A 16,570-nucleotide genomic window follows, 5' to 3' on the forward strand; every position below is an offset into this window, starting at 1 on the left:
ACATCAATATAAAAAAGAGGTAAGTATAAGAGCATTAGATTAGTGCTATCTAACATTCAAGTATTGTTCTAAGATGCAAGAGTAAGGTAGAACTAGTTAGTGCTATCTACCATCGACAAAAAAGTTCTAAGATGTAAGAGTAAGGTAGAACTACTTAGTGTTATCTGCCATTGAAACATTGTTCTAAGATGTAAGAGTAAGGTAGAACTAGTGAGTGCTATCTACCATTGAAGTATTGTTCTAAGATGCAAGAGTAAGGTAGAACTAGTTAGTGCTATCTACCATCGACAAAAAAGTTCTAAGATGTAAGAGTAAGGTAGAACTAGTTAGTGCTATCTACCATCGACAAAAAAGTTCTAAGATGTAAGAGTAAGGTAGAACTAGTGAGTGCTATCTACCATTGAAGTATTGTTCTACGATGCAGGGCTTGAGTTGAGGGGGAGCAAACTGGAGTGCAGTTCCTGTTGTAAGAAATTGTTGTGAAAATGTTCCCATTATTAAAAAATTTTATGAAAACATTCTTGTTATAGAATGTCCAAGGACATATGTAAATTTAAAAAATAAGTTATCATAATCTTACCAATTCATATCATTTATACAGACCTACTTCATCGTAGGCTTACTTTGAAAAATATTCTTCTTCTTTTGTGTGTCAACATACATTGTGACATCATCAAATAATTGAAATGAGGCTGTTGTTGACTTTTTTGCAACCATTTTAGAATGTCAAAAGCCTTTGGAAATGTATGTTTTATAATCATATCCAAGATACAGTGTATACATACCCAAAAATTCAGTTTATAAAGTATAAGACATGGTTTAATTTTCTATCACAGTAACAACTTCATAAAACCAATTATCCCCATCTTTGTACAAGATAATGTTGTGATATCTTTCATTTAGCTTAGAGGTGAAACCAAATTTATCACTTCTTTTCTATCATACTCGATCACCATATAATCACTTAGTTCAGCTTTTCACTTCAACTATGCCAGATTACAACTTAGACTTGTGATTCTGATTGGTAAATAGCTCAAAGTGCATCTCAAACCCTATAGCTTCCAGAGGCCACCAGAGGGGCTGTTAAACTGAGCTCTACTTACACAAATCAAGCCCTGCCAAGATGTAAGAGTAAGGTAGAACTAGGTTAGTGATATCTAACATTACTGTAATGTTCTAAAAGGTACGAGTAAGGGAGAACTATGTAAGTGCTATCTAACACTGATGTAATGTTCTAAATGGTACGAGTAAGGTAGAACTAGGTTAGTGATATCTAACATTACTGTAATGTTCTAAAAGGTACGAGTAAGGGAGAACTATGTAAGTGCTATCTAACACTGATGTTATGTTCTAAGTCATAAGAGTATGAACAATTGGAGTTCTTCTACCTAGAAATACCTTCATATTTAAGCAGCAGGAATAATAAAGGAAATTAATTAATAGTAATGTAATATAACAATCATATTGTTTTCAGAATTAAAAGTTAAGTCTAGTTACTTCTAATACCACAATCGATGTTTTAAGAGGTAGATGTAGAAGAACAAAAATCTGGCTTATTACAAACTAAACAACAATTTAGGTAAACTATGTTACACCTAATTATGGTTACTGGATAAATACAATGGACTATTCTTAACAATGAGTTATGTCATTACAGTATTGTGAGGTATAGAAAAAACAAGCATTTACTATGTACAACTAACTTAGATTATTTATCTAACATTTTTCAAATATCAACTAAAACAACAGAAATCCAGCCACAAAGGTTTTTTAACTTAAGGTTAGAATCATGCATCTTTGATTTTTTTTTCAATGCCTATGTTAGTGCATTCTGAAACTAAAAAATAAATAAACAATAAATCTTTCTCCCACATCATGTGATCAGCAATGAAAGGCATAATCCTCACAATCAGTCTGATCATGTGATCCAAGTAGATTGGTAAAGTGGCCTTAAAAATTAAAATGGAGCCAATTCACCAGAAGAAAGGGAAAACTTTTAAACTGCTTCTGCATCTGTTAGATAAGAAATAAATAACTCAATTAAAATAAAATTCTATATTGTTTTTTACTCATGTTACACAATTTTAAAAACACAGAAAAAAATATTTGTCTTCAGTTATATTGTAAACAAAGAAGAGCTTTAAAAATAAGATTATTCAAACAAAATCCCAACATTTAAAAGGCCATGACATCTTTTTATAAAATGATTTCCACATTTTCGATTGTTTTTATAATCAAGATAAAGCTTCACAATGAAACAATATTACCTTCCAGTTGCAATGTACTGTTATTTTAAATAATCACTAAAATGAATCTTTTCAACGAAACAATATTACCTTCCAGTTGCAAAGTACTGTTATTTTAAATAATCACTAAGATGAATCTTTTCAACAAAACAATATTACCTTCCAGTTGCAAAGTACTGTTATTTTAAATAATCACTAAGATGAATCTTTTCAACAAAACAATATTACTTTCCAGTTGCAAAGTATTGTTATTTTAAATAATCACAAAGATGAATCTTTTCAATGAAACAATATTATCTTCCAGTTTCAAAGTACTGTTATTTTAAATAATCACTGAGATGAATCTTTTCAATGAAACAATACTACCTCTGAATTGCCAAGTATTGTTACTTTAAATAATCACGGAGATGAATCTTTACAAGGAAACAATATTACCTTCCAATGGGCAAGTACTGTTACCAAAAAATCACTAAGATTAATCTTTACAATGAAACAATATTACCTTCCAGTTGGCAAATACTGTTACTTTGAAGCCTTACGTTGAAATGATATTACTTTCCATTGCCTCAGAACTGTTACTTTGAATAATCATTAAGATAACGCTTTATATTAAAACAATATTACCTTCCAATTGCTGAGAACTACTACTTTGAACAATCACTAAGATAAATCTTCACAGTGTAACACTAATTAACACCTTCTAGTTGTCAAGTGCTATTACATTGAATAATAACTAAAACAAAGTTTTACATTGAAACAATATTACCTTCCAGTGGCCTAGTACTGTTACTCTGAACAACAGTTGGAAAAACTTGGACAGTGTTAGCTTTTTTGGACTTTTTGCTGGTGGAATTGGAATGGCCCTCACCTTTTAAAACTGAGAAAATAGAAGAATAACCATGAAATTTACAGAAATGTTTATTTACAGTATTATAATAATCAGTGATAAACTTTCTTACATGCAAAATTATTATAGATTTTTTTTACTAGATTAAAGCAATAAAAGTGATTAAATATGTAAGCAATAAAAAAGCTAATCTGATGATGCCTTTAGTGGTGAAACCATGGTCATTAACATGGTTCCCCACAGGAACGAGCAAGAAAAGGCATTTGCCCCATTTACATTTCACAAAACTTACACATATTATAATGTAAACTTAACATATTGTGATGATCAATCATTTTGAAAAACTACAAGAAATATCATGTATTTTATGAAATGATTGATTTCACACATGCTAACATACCTTTAAGTGACACCACTCTTCAGATAAGGCCAAAAACAATATGTGTCACACATAAAAGACAAAACTAGGGTGCAAACTACATCATGGGAAGGATAAAATGCACCACAGTAAAAGATGTGTTCATGGAAGAATGAGCCACACAGTGGTTCCTACTGTGGTACCTTTACCGTTCCCAATATGTACATTGGAAACTAATTTTATGTATCTGTTTTTTTTCATTTTGACTTGATGTCCAAAGAGTTTATTTGAATATTGACCATATGTGAATGGGTGGGGTCAAAGTAAGCATGCTACTCCTTTTACAGAGTGCCATTTAACATGGTATTGTGTATATTATAGTCTCCAATGCCAGGTTAAAAATTGGCTGTTATATATATCTTTCTCAAAAGGCATTATCTGGAAATTTTTAAATGGGAAACTTGATTATTATAGCAATGATATTATGCATTTTTTTCAGTTATCAGCTATTAATTTTGTCCTACATTACTGGCTTAGTGATAGGTCATGGTAGAAAAGAGTAATTACCAGATACAATATATGGAGATACTAAAAAAGATACATATTCATATTGGATGTCCTAGAAGTTATGCAAACTGTACAATGGACAAGTATTCTTATTCTCCATACAAACATTACCTTGCACTCCGACTAATCAGAATCTGAGTCAGATTGATGTCATCAATTCGCAGACATATCTTGAATACAAATACTTTCATAACACATCTTAATTTTTGTGTACAACAGGCTTATACATTTTACTAAAAGCTTGCCACATTTAATGTAGATACATATAGCAAATTTGGAATTACAGTCATCATTCCTTCACCAATACGTGGTTGGACCTTGCCACATTTCATGTAGATACACATAGTAAATTTGGAATTACAGTCATCATTCCTTCTCCAATATGTGATTGGATCTTGCCACATTTCATGTAGATACATATAGCAAATTTGGAATTACAGTCATCATTCCTTCTCCAATACGTGGTTGGACCTTGCCACATTTCATGTAGATACACATAGTAAATTTGGAATTACAGTCATCATTCCTTCTCCAATATGTGGTTGGACCTTGCCACATTTCATGTAGATACATATAGTAAATTTGGAATTACAGTCATCATTCCTTCTCCAATATGAAGTCAGACCAATACATTTAATTAAAGATAAGATGCTATTTTTTATTTCTTTCCTTTAGAAGTTAAAAGAATATAACTGTTTAGTCATTTTTTTCATAACACTTTTCACAGGTGGACATGTCTTCTTCAGGAGTTATTTATTTGTTTCAGAATTTTTATACACAAAGATCTCTACACACATCTCTCCCTTATTTTGAACTGACAGACTAGAAAGAAGGCAGCCAGTCAACAGCACCCACTGCCAACTCTTGCTTGGTCATCACTCATATAGTGCACTCATGGTTCCAAAGCATTGAGCATGGGTTTTACAGAAGGTGATCCTCATCTTACTAAATATTTACTTGTCATGGAATTAACAGAAAATAAAAATACTTAACTGTAACAAGGTTTACAGAAAATGCATTTTTCTTACAAAATACTTAATTGTAATAAGGTGTACAAAAAAATGCACTTACTTGTCATGGGGATGACTGAGGTGTACTCTTTTACACAGAGACTATGTAGGCTGCAACGAGACCAGAAACAGCAGACAACAGTAATAATTGTCAAGGTTACACATGACAGTGTAACTGTTAGGGCTATCACCATGGCTAACCTGTTGGTGTGACAACTAGTGTTATGAAAATTGTTGAATTTATAATTACTGATTTATTTTAACCATATCTAGCTTTGAGAAACATATATATTAAATTATATTTCAAATTACCCATAGAAATAATTTAATTAATTAATTAGCAGGATTCTATAAAACAAAAAAACAATCTAAATCCAACCTCTGAATATTAATTTTTTATTGGAGGGGCAGGGGTGGGGTTTGAGTTTTTGTAATTAATGTACTACTAACAGCTAATTTGTAGCCTAGAATGTATATGATTATTTTGGATTTTTTGGAATAAATAAATAAGTAAAAAAGTGTAAAACTAAATACACCACTTGTGAAAGAAACCTTATTTATCTTTTATTATTTTCTACTATTAATTATTTCATTCATCTTAGTGGCCATTACCCAAAAGAACACGAAGCAGACCTAAGAATATATAATGCCAGTGTTCTATATCATAGTTCCCAAAGATAACTATATGCATCTGTTCCTCCAATGATTATTCGTCCAAACTTTAGCTATTATTCTCATATATTACATACATTCAGATAAAACCCAAATATTTTAAGCTACATTTAAGTGCATCTAAATATATTACAAGCTATTTCAAAAGAGATGCTTTCTTCTTCAATTTCTTTATTTGATGACCTAAGGAGGTTCCATATGCAAACATTGCAATAGCATGGTGTGTATGAAAGAAACAATGTGTGAAGATTGTGTTAAATTGTATAAATTTACAGAAGACCATGATGTAATTGATGTGTCTGATGTAATTAGGGAAACACACAGGAAGCTGAATCTCACATGGGCTACATACAACCCACAGGCTGGAGGTTGATAAACTGTTGTACTATACTTCTAATGTTTGCTAGGGGGAGCTGCTAACATGATAATAACACTAGAGTTAGAAAGTTTATATTAAAATTCGTCCTAAAATGTTCAGGATCAAGGGCTGATTTTTACAAAACATAATTTTTTTTAATCAAAGAAAGCTTGATAGTTTTAATGAATGAATCAGAATGTAGAAGATTAATTCCAATATTGATTCAGTGAACTGTCATATGCACTTGAGGCAAGGAAAGTTGAATGGACTTACTTATTATGAGAGAGAAACATTTGTTTTGTGAGAAATTGTAAGGAATCGGGTGGAAATGAAAAACCTTCAGATCTTGTTTTTTTTAAGATAAAAATAACTATTTAGAGTTCTTGGTTCTATTTGTAGGAATTTTTAACTTAAAACCCTAATGAGACTTCAATGATTTTAAGTTTCATCCCCAGAACCATCCTACAAACCCTCCTCTGAAGGTTAGTATTATTTCTTAGTAGTGATTTGTATAAAAAGATAATTCCCTCTTTAGACTTTTAATCAATATGACTATAAGTACACCTTAAAATTCTAATATTTTTTATAATGACTGCTAGCAACAAAGCTTGACGGCCTAAGTGACATATTCCCCCCATGGCAAGATCCTTTTGTTCATTCACTCTATTGAGTGTGTGTGTTTCCATGTCGGTTATATATATGTGATTAAAATTATGATAATCCAAAGCAGTTATCTTAAAGGTCATCTGCCAAATATTTGTCAAACAAACCAACTGAACCAAATCATTCTACAGTACCCAAACATTCTCAATACAGACTAGAAATAGAATTTAATGTTATCAGCAAACTTTACTAGCTGCCTCCCCCCCCCCCACCTCAAATCAATAATAAAAATGGAAAGGACCAAACACTGACCCTAAAACACTCCACTAGTAACAAGGGTCCAGTTTGAATGGATGCCATTAAGAACATTTAATCTTTTGATTTTTTAATTCTACTTCTGATTATACCAAAACCAAGTCAGTTAAACTCCATCTTAACACTATTTTAAAATGTGTACTACTTGTGTTCTTCATATATTTGAGAAATCACTGAACTTTAGCTATAAATACTTACCAGGTTTGAAATTCATAAAAATGCAAGACCCGTGGGCAACAAATATGATCTTCAGTTTTACAGCATTCAGTATAGTATTCTGGGTCACTGGACAATGGACAATGGTAAAGCAGTGAAGAATACATTTCATCCTTGTCTTGAATGTCAGCTATGATAACTGTCTTGTTGTTTACAACTACTTCTCCAGGGCAATATTTACCAGCTGATAAAACATACAACAGCAATTGAAAACCATTACATACAAACTATAAGAAGATTAATAAAATACACTTTATTATTTAAAACTGTTCTCTCCATAGATTCCTCCGATGTAACTAAATTAAAATTGTATCTAATGTGGCTCCTTATGAGTAAAACTAGTTTACTACACATTTCGTACTAGTATCTATTTTTTTATGATACGTGTATGTCTGTGGGGAAAAAGAGACAAGTTTTAAACCCTGTGAAATAATACCCATATTATCAACAACATGAAATCTAAATGTTTTATGTCAAGTTTTAAAACTGAATTCAACAGCCCAAGTTCAATTTTAAGAATTTATGTGTAAGGTACAATAAAAACTAAGACCACTCAAGTAAAAAATAGGATGTTTTATACAGTGAAAGAGCCTAATACTTATTTTTAGTCACAGACTATTCAAGTACATATATTCAATGCTGTAAGTTTATCTTTTTTTTTGACAAAACATTTGAGTAAATACTTTGAAATAAAGAGCAAAACTATTAATTGCAACTGAACGTCAAAAATTTACATAAGACTCAAATTAGCCAGTACTTTTCTAACTTGGAGAGATGGCACTAACTAATTTATAAGCCATAATTAACACTTCTGTAGGCTAATTCTTGAATAACTTATGCTTACAACCAGTATGAGCCTTTTTAGAAATATTTTGCCTTTAATTTGCATATTATAAAAACCAAGTTTTTACATACTGAAAAATTACGTATAGTTTATCTTGATAAATTTCTTATTTTTGGAAAACCAGATATTGCATTTCAAATAAAGTTGATCTTGTAAATACTTTAAATTCAATATATATATATATATATGTGTGTTGCAAAGCTACTATGGCTAACTGCTGCTATTTCTAATTTTGAACTACTGACCAGAGAAAAGGCAGCTAATAACCAGCACCCTACCATTCACACTAAGGGATTGACTGTAACTCTAATAATGCACCCATAGCTTAAATTGCAGGTAATATTTTGGGGTATCACACATATTTGAATTCTACTCACCAGCCACAAAATCCTGAGCTCTTATACAGGACCAACCCATATCCTTCTATAAACATATACAAACATTTTTACACACTATTTTCTCAGGGCTTCATTACAAAAATAATATAAAAAACTGCTCCGCTATGAAATGAACAATAAGAATAAATGCTTTACATGTGATGATGATAAGTTATTTTAAATCTGACAAGAACATTTTACATAAATTTCTGTTCCATATTCTTAATACCTGATAACATAAATATAAGACCAATATTTGTAAGGAAAAACATAATTTTATGTGATAACTGTGTTATTAAATCACTTAAGATCTTGCAAGATCCACAAAGCAAGATGGCCAAGTTATTAATCCCTTTCCAGTCTTTTATCCTTATTTTTACTATATTAAAAGTTACATTTCCATGCACACATTCAAAGGCCCTACTTTCAGTGTAAGAGTAACTTATAAACATAAGTAAGCTAATATCCTATTTTTTAATGTAGTTTTTTTTATTGTTAATACATGTTTTTTATTCTTCTTTTTGTTGAATACAGTATGCACATATTGATAAAAAAATAATGTACGAAAATAAAGAAGTTCCCATGTTACAGGGGATCCGATTGAGGTGTTAGAGGGGATCCAATTGAAGTTTTAGAGGGGATCTGATTGAGGTGTTTAAGATTTTAAAGGGAATTGATAGTGTTGATGTCATCTTTTTTCATATTTAACGGTGAGAATAGTAGGACTAGGGGATACAAATATAAATTTTGGCAAGGTATGAGTCATCTTCAGCTAAGACAGTTTCATTTTTCTAACAGGGTGGTTGGCCTTTGGAATGGGTTGCCTTTGGATGTTATGTTATGAAGCTTAATCAGCTTATTTGTGGAATATTCCTTAGTAACTATGACCATTTATTGCTATGTATATTAATAAGCATAAATAAACAAAACACATCAGTAAAGATGAATGGGCAATACTAATTTATTAAAATCATATTTACAGTTAATTAATTGGAAAGACTAATAATTCCAATTGAAAATAATATGAATAAACATGATCAAAACATTAACGCAAAATTACACACTCTGTCTTCCATATATTTACACCAACCACCCACATAGACAAGTCTGAAAAACATTAAGCATACTTTTTTTATGGAAGGAAAATTTATCATTTCTCTTTCTTATGCAAAATCAGAATCCCTGCAACATTCCGGAACAATCATTAAAAGAAGATATAAAGATATTATGAAGCAGTTTTAGTGTGGAAAAAAAGATCTGTATCTTCTGGGGGTATGCAAGCTCACTATGTGTCTCTTACCCTCTTATTTTATACAAAATATTTCAGGAGAGCCACTATGTTACTCTCATCCAAGTTACCTACTGAACTGAGTTATTCAACTAGGGTGTCACATGAACTTTCTTGTTGGAAAAACCCTTGTAAAGTACAGCATACTGTATAGAAAAAGCCAGTGGTCTTTTTCATTGGCAGGTCAGGTAATACATCATGGATAACACACCCCTTATTTGGAAGTAAGAGTGACCATCAGTCAAACAAGTAATGCCTCTCCCTTAAGAAGAATGGCATTGTTGGTTTATGTATATAATACCACATTTTCTAAGTCTGAAACAAGATATATATATATATATATATATGAATTATTTAAGGTTATTTAATATACTGACTTGCTTGAAACACACTGAGAGCTATACAGGAAAAGTATTACAATATACACTTCCACTATGTTTGTCATTACAACATACACTTCCACTATGTTTGTCTGGTTGAAATAAAGATATCAGTGCATTGTGCCCAGTCTCTTTCCTTGCTTCAAACCCAGTTAAGGTTATGTGAATTCAGAATGACTCTGTAGTACATGTTCGGTCAGAACCTCCTGTATTTTGCAGCTCCTACTCAATTGCTATAAGGGAAATCAGTCACCTGAGAATACTACAGCATAGTAATAAAGAGAAAATTTGCTACTGTGACCAGAGGATTTGTTCTTGAAAAGTTTTCTGTTTTACTCTTGATGAATATACTTGCCTGTGCTCTTTTGAATTCTTGAGTTATTGAGTTGAAGCTTCACACTTGAGGAAACAGCATTTAGTCAAAAAACTTGTGATGAGGAAGAAGAGTTAGATGTTGAGGAAAAACATCTGTCAGAAAGAAATGTTGGGTCTAGAAAAGGTCCTCCCTTAGACATCAGACTTTCTCTGATGCTGCAAAGTTCCAGGACTTATTTTTTATTAAGAGTGCAGACAGGGAAAGGAGAAATGCTGCTTGGTTGTTATCCAATGAAGTTTTACCTTAGTACACAGAAAGCCCAAATGACTGAGGATCATTGCAGTGGTATACTGTATGAAAAGTCTGAGACTGAATGTAATGGTCTCTACAGGACTTCCAAGCATTCATCATCTAAAGTAGATAAACCCTGACTCTGATCTATGCCAACCATGAGAAGCTGATAGAGATAGGAGGTACCACTGGTGGCCAATGTCTGCCAGCAGGTGAGATAGTGGGCAAGAACTGTTGATGATGGTGATCTGATAGAAAGTGGTGAGCCTCTCTGTGATGGGAGGTATACTACCAAGGTAACCACAGATCATAGAGAAGCCTGTGGTCAGGCAGAACCAATGAATATCTGTCATAACTCACCATTCTGAGTATGGGTACATATCCCCTCTACAACATCCCCTATGTTTAGATATCTCAGCCTGGTGTTAGCCTAGCAACCACAGATGAGTAGTTTGTGGTAAAACCACTGGTAGCTGTCATAAGAGTCTAAATAAATAGCATCCCAATGTTTAAGGATGTAGCAAAACAGGTTCTTGAGTGTTTCCTAAAGTGTCCTGGACAGGTCACTGCCTGGAATAACTGGACTCAGAAACATACAATGCATTGCTTGCCCCTGGATTTGGATGAGCTATCCCTTGATGCTATGGAGCACTTGTGTGAGGTGCAAGTATAGGACTGCAGGTGCACTAACTTTACGAGCCAGTGGAGAACAAAGCTCAAGTAAGCTGTCTATTTGGCCAAATTCGAGGTTCAAAGTGAGAACTTGGCTGCTTACATGGGCAATCTGTACAAACTGTATAGAAAAGCATACTCTGTATGGTATTGGCAGATCATGAGGATATCATCATCAATACTTTGTCGAGGGGCTCCCTATTGAGATTTTGGGGCATCATTTGGATCCAAGAGATCTTCTCACTGTAACAAAGACAGTTTCTGTGGTGACAAGGTTTGAAGTCATGACTTCTAATAGGTTGCAAGAGAGGAAAAATCCCACAGTGACAGCTACAGTGGCTGTACCTTGGACAGAATATTCTACTCAGTTCAATCCCTAAGGCCAAGAGAAAACCAACAGCCAACACATCCCAGCACTGCAACACAACCCTACTGTCTCCCAGAGAGTAGGCAGGCCTTCACTGCCCCTCCCATGATGTTTGTGCCACAGCTGATATTGATGGTGCCTCTAGAAAGGTGGACCAAAACATCTGCTTTGAGTATTGGCAGCAGGATCACTTTAAAGTAAACTACCCTACTTTGCCATGCAGCAAGATAAGTGAGGTTATCAGCTTCAACTGACTGTACAGCAGATTCAGGAGCATGGGCAGCAAACCATAGCTGCTTCTACTTCAGCTCTAGGAAACCAATGGAGCTCAAGTCAGGTCTGACCACAGACGTGAGGGGATACAGCAGGCAGCTTGCACCAAAAAGCTTTATGGTTAATCCAGCTCTCTCAGGGCTATGTGGCATTGGGTATGTACCTGTGAAGTTAAAAAGACACGTGATACAGTTTCTGGTTGATACCAATCTGCCAGAAAACTGGCTGATCTGAAACACACTGGTCATCTGATGCTGTTAGAATGGGTCCAGTAATAGTGAACTGTGTAAGTGTATGATGAGGAGGAAACCATAGTACCTCCATCTACACAAGTAGTATTCTATGGTTTACTATAGATGAGGTCTGGTGCGTTGGAGCTGTGTAATGTGGTAATAGACCCAATGCATGAGATGCACTGTTTCCTATCCAGAAAGCAAGCAGTGATCTATCTGAGTAGGAATGAAGTCTCTATGTTGTTCTGTAATTATGGACAGTTGGCTATCCAACTTCCCACTGGAATGGTTGTTGGCACAGCAGATGAAAAGTGGGTAACCAAAGCTAGCATTATCACTAGTGTTATTTCTGTTGTATTGTGTTCAAAAGCAAGTACTGAGTTGCCACCAAATCTCAAGCCAAGAGTTGAGGATTGTGCAAGCTGTCATGATTCATCACAGTGCCAGTAGCTAAGTGACCTGTTGGTTAAATATGCTGCTGCATTTGTGGGATCAAATGGCAAATGGATCAAACAAAGTAACTCACCATCAGAGAGACACAGGCAATGCACATCCAATGAAACCACCACCATGCAGCCACTGCCAAAACAGATGCTAAATGACAGAATCATACAGACTTCAGATATTGTATAATCATGTACAGTAGTGATTGTCAGGAAGAAAAAGGGTATTTCAATGTTCTGTGTTGATTTTGGATAAGTGAAATGGTGACCCGTGTCAATACCTTTACACTCCCATGGACAAGTTAATTTATGAATACATTGGAAGAGGTCTGATGGTTCAACACTTTAGACCTGACATCTAGATACTGGCAAATTAAGCTGAATAACAAGAGCAAAGTTAAATACAACTGCTTTCATTACTTGAGATGATTTGTACAAGTTTTTTGTAACATGTCTGCCACTTTCAAGTGGCTGATGGAGCTTAAAATGAAGGATGATTGGTCTATGTTGACAATATCTTAGTGTTTGACCTGTGCATGGTACTTTAACAGATAACAAAGACCAGCTCGAAGTTGAAACTGGGGAAATGTGCACTCATGTGCACGTGGGTGGGATTTCTCAATCATATTGTGGAGAGAGAAAGATTGAGTTTCTACTGGCCATGCAAAGATTGCAACATTTAGATACTGTCCTCAATGTGTGACCAAATGAGAAGTTTGCAGTTTCCTTGCATCACACCACCAAAATTTTGTGACCAGCTTCTTTTACATTGTTGCATCATTATCTACTCTCTCTAAAAGCGATTCACTTTTTAGACCAAGCATTCCAGTAACTAAAACCTGCTTTAGTTGAAGATCCAGTACTGGCATATCCACAACAAGACTATGAGTTCTTGTTGGATAGAGATGCCAGTGAGAGTGGGATTGAAGCAGTGTTATCACAATTGCAGGATAGAGTGGAACATGTGATAGTATATGCTAGTTGTATGCTTCCAGCTCTTGAACATCGATACTGCATGGTCAAAAAAAGAACTGATTGCAGTTGTGGTCTTCACCAAACACTACCTGTATGGTAGAAAGTTCTCTCTTCATGTGGCCCATGTACTGCTGAAGTGGTTTATGAATTTTAAGCATTCAGAAAGGATGATGCACATTGGATAATAATGTTACAGGAGTATGAATTTGTTGTGAAAAGTCCTTGGAAGAGAAAATGAAGGACCCAGAGCTAGCTTGGGCACTGCCATGCAGCAAAGAGAAGCACACCAGCACAGAAGAGGAAATGTAGCACAGATGTGAGTAAGCCTGTGGCTATTATACCCATAGCTATGAGTACAGGAAGGTGTGCTGTACCATTTCATCAAACACCAAGACATGTTTTTCAACCTACGTTGCAGCTAGTGATTCCCAGAGCTCCAAGGAAGAAAATTTTTAAGATTTTGAATAATGCAAAGACTGGAGGCTACAAAAGGGTTACATGCACTTGTGTTAACATGCAGTGCTGGTTTTAGTAGCCACATTCATGTCAAGATACTAAATGGTGGTATAAACACAGCACACTGCCCAGAGGAAAAAACAGCTTAGACAGGGTAATCTCCAGAAGAAACCTGCTGATTCTCTTATACAAGGAATAGCCATGGATAATGATAATCCTCTCCCAGAGATTGAATAAGGTAATTGATATGTGTTAATTATTATGGATTACTTCACAATGTGGGCCAAGGATTATCCATTACGTGTTGTTTCAACACAGTCCATCACTGATGTGTTGGCAGAACACTGGATAGCCTGAATCAGCACCTGAAAAAAATCATGCACAGAGATCATCATAGAGCTAATCTGAATACACAGTTATTTTCTGAATTGTGTAAATTTTTGGGTGTGGTGAAAATATGCACTTCACCTTAATACCTCTAGCCTGAGGGTTTAGCAAAAAGGTAATAACCAAACCAACTGGGATTAACATTTTGCGTACATCATGATGGCATACTGTGCAATATAACATTGATAAGCTGGTTGTCTGACAAACATACTTTTCTTTGATTATGAAATACTGCTCTCTGTACACGTGATGTGGTGCTCATGGTAAATAAAATTAAGTCACTGGGTGAGATGTTTGCACATATATATATACTAACGCTGAGTAATCTGTCGTTACACTCGTTACTTCTACCAGGGATACGCTTTATTTATTGGATGAATGTGCGGTACTTTTTGCACAGCAATGAAGCTGAGTAAAAATAAAATTAGTACTGTATATTTTTCTATCGGTATCTATAGAATTGTTTGTAAGTAAGCTTGAATGTTTATAACGAACGAGGGAAAGCGAAATATTTACTGGAAAATGAGAAAAAAATCTACGTTTGTACATTCGTGGATGTGGCCTGAAAAGGTCCACTCGCGTGTGCGATAACTTACGAACAGTGGCTGCATGATGTTAAAACGGATTTTCCTAACTACCGGACCGAACAACATCGGAGAACTAATGCGGGATTTATCTATTGCTTTCAGGAATCAAAACAGACAAGTAAGGAGGTAGAGATCCAGGGTTTACCTGATCCTCCCGGGTCACATGACAAAGAATGATCTGAGAATCCATGAGCAATAAGTAACTCCACACACTCCTTACGACTAGTTCTCGACAAGGAGGTGGAGTTATTGGAACATTGACGTCATCAGCATGTGTTTAAAATATCTTAACACAATACAGAATATTTTTCTTAAACATTTTTCTTCCTTTGTCTGTAGTAGCATTGATCGCATAAAAATTATTCTAGTCAGGTACAAAACAAGGGTTACCCTTGGAAATAAACGCTAGACCAACTGTTACCTCATTATTTTGCTCATTAGTGATAGACTAGTGGAAAAGTAGCTAGTAAACATCATCCACCGCCAACAAATAGAGAAATTGACAGAACATTATGACGCCCCCACGGTTGAAAGAGCAAGCATGTCAGGCAACGGGTTTCAATCCCACGACCCACAGATTTCGAGTCGAGCACACTAACCATCACTACTGGACAAGAACACCCAGAATGTGTTCTGGATATACAAATCGAATATATCACTAGTCTACAACTAAGCTAAGTACAATTTGTACAACTTACAAGACTATGTTCTAATTCTACTTCAAATCGTTTTTAAAACGTACAAAATTTTGTAAATAGTTAATAATACTAAACCTAATTCTTACCAGCAAATGCTGTGAGGTTACCAAGCACAAATATTATTGTTGCGTTATGAAACATGCGTGCATAATTATTTATCATTTTGTCTACTTTTGAATGTGCCATGCCACTACTATTACAACTCCCCATTATATAATGACTTCAGCTTTTGTAATACCCTAGGCATTAACTTGGCTGTTACGAAACGCTGTAATGGTTTTACTGCAGTTGACTCAAAGCCCTCTATGATAGGCAAACTATCTAAACTTCGAAAAAAAAAATATAGTCTTGTCGTTGTAACTCATTTTATTTGTAGTGGTGTGAAACAGTAACGTCAGCTTGAGGCTTGCATAAAGGAAATGTAAGGTTGATATCTAAAAGTATAAACGTCTACACATTTTATTATAGATAAATATTAATTATGGATGAAGTGACTTAAACAGCATTCACATACTTTTCTGGTTCCACAGGGTTGAACCAGAAATATTTCGTACGCAAGTGAGTACTCTTCCAAAATGAGCTAAAGGGCGAACCAGTTAGTAAAATAATAGTTCAAATTACCACATTCTTTCACTCTCACAAATAAAGCTTATCTCGGCGAAATTGTTTGAAAGTGACAAGACTCAGTGTTAAAGTTAAATACTGTTACGTCTCCGTTCGTTCGTTAATTAATTTTCCGTAAATTCGCTCCGACGAACGAACGGAGACGTAACAAATTGGTGTCAGAGAGT

General features: G+C 34.5%; 1 protein-coding gene across 1 annotated transcript; it reads right to left on the reverse strand.

Moving 5' to 3' along the window:
• Positions 1-274: 274 nt before the first annotated feature.
• Positions 275-16,061, reverse strand: LOC111087980. The gene is made up of 5 exons (XM_022396585.1): positions 15,866-16,061; positions 7,175-7,376; positions 5,090-5,229; positions 3,013-3,123; positions 275-2,013 (listed from the first exon to the last, which is right to left on the reverse strand). Exons 1-5 carry the CDS (start codon positions 15,987-15,989, stop codon positions 1,997-1,999), a joined length of 594 nt encoding a protein of 197 aa, XP_022252293.1. The 5' UTR covers positions 15,990-16,061; the 3' UTR covers positions 275-1,996.
• Positions 16,062-16,570: the final 509 nt, after the last annotated feature.

The sequence above is a fragment of the Limulus polyphemus genome, unplaced genomic scaffold (genome assembly GCF_000517525.1).
Source record: "Limulus polyphemus unplaced genomic scaffold, Limulus_polyphemus-2.1.2 Scaffold2936, whole genome shotgun sequence".
Lineage (NCBI taxonomy): Eukaryota > Metazoa > Arthropoda > Merostomata > Xiphosura > Limulidae > Limulus > Limulus polyphemus.

What these genes read in the sequence shown, in the direction of transcription:
- LOC111087980 (XM_022396585.1), bottom strand. Translation starts at nt 15,989, where the DNA reads ATGGGGAGTTGTAATAGTAGTGGCATGGCACATTCAAAAGTAGACAAA. An exon ending in TAACCTCACAGCATTTGCTG is followed by an intron (nt 7,377 to 15,865) that starts GTAAGAATTAGG and finishes ATGTTTTATCAG; the next exon opens with CTGGTAAATATTGCCCTGGA. An exon ending in CTCAGTCATCCCCATGACAA is followed by an intron (nt 3,124 to 5,089) that starts GTAAGTGCATTT and finishes CTATTTTCTCAG; the next exon opens with TTTTAAAAGGTGAGGGCCAT.